The sequence below is a fragment of the Penaeus monodon genome, chromosome 25 (assembly GCF_015228065.2).
Source record: "Penaeus monodon isolate SGIC_2016 chromosome 25, NSTDA_Pmon_1, whole genome shotgun sequence".
Taxonomy (NCBI): Eukaryota; Metazoa; Arthropoda; class Malacostraca; order Decapoda; family Penaeidae; genus Penaeus; species Penaeus monodon.
The window spans coordinates 20,991,292-20,992,075 of NC_051410.1; the positions used below are offsets into that span (position 1 = coordinate 20,991,292).

The following is a 784-nucleotide window of genomic DNA, read 5'->3' on the forward strand; positions in this document are numbered from 1 at the left end:
CGTAGCTTCCTAGCTGATCTGCCCATACAATTTCACTGCACTATATCAACTTTTTCAAGCAATTCAAAGACATTATTCATATGTGACATATCAGTTGCTAATAGCAAGTAAAGAAAATTATAGGAAAAATGAATAGTAATCATTCATATTTTGTGCTATTTTTCAAACAGATAATTAGGATATCCATTTTAATACCGAAATATTACTTCTACAAATTAAAAAGCTCGTGTAGACCTTACTACCGATTCCTCATCACTTAAGGAGCCAACTGAAGATCCACCTGGCTAGCGTGTGGTCGATGTTTCTTGGTCTTTGCGCGAGTGCCCAAGTCGCGCTGGCCAAGGAGATTGCTTCTATTACTGGATTGTTTATAATACATTTCCATGCGCAATGTATCATGGAAATGTCTCAGATGAAATGATAGACTAAGTACTTATTTTTTTATTGCGATATACACTAACGACAATTGTATTTGCATGTCCGTTGTCATTTATTTTTGTTTGTCTTTATCCATTTTTTATTTTACCTGTGTGTTCGAAGGGCTCCATCAAATCATGGGTGCCACTGTTTGTGTTCGGCGTGGCAGCCTTTGTGGCCAGCGTGACCACGTTCTGGCTGCCAGAGACCCGCACGGCTCCCATGCTGGACACCGTGGCCAGTCTGGAGGCAACTTACAGCGGGGCCAAGGAAGCAAGGTAGGCATGGCATACGAATGCGTTTTACATGTTTTTGTGTACACACGTGTACACTTCATCGCTTGCCGGTAAAGGAAAAATTATATTAA

General features: G+C 40.6%; 1 protein-coding gene across 1 annotated transcript in view; it reads left to right on the forward strand.

Annotated features, from left to right (window-relative positions):
• Positions 1–784, forward strand: part of LOC119589346 (organic cation transporter protein-like) — an 18,883-nt gene that overhangs the window by 1,246 nt on the left and 16,853 nt on the right. Inside the window, exon 3 of the mRNA XM_037937966.1 lies at positions 541–695. Coding sequence (XP_037793894.1) covers positions 541–695 — 155 coding nt within the window. The remainder of the gene's footprint in view (positions 1–540; positions 696–784) is intronic.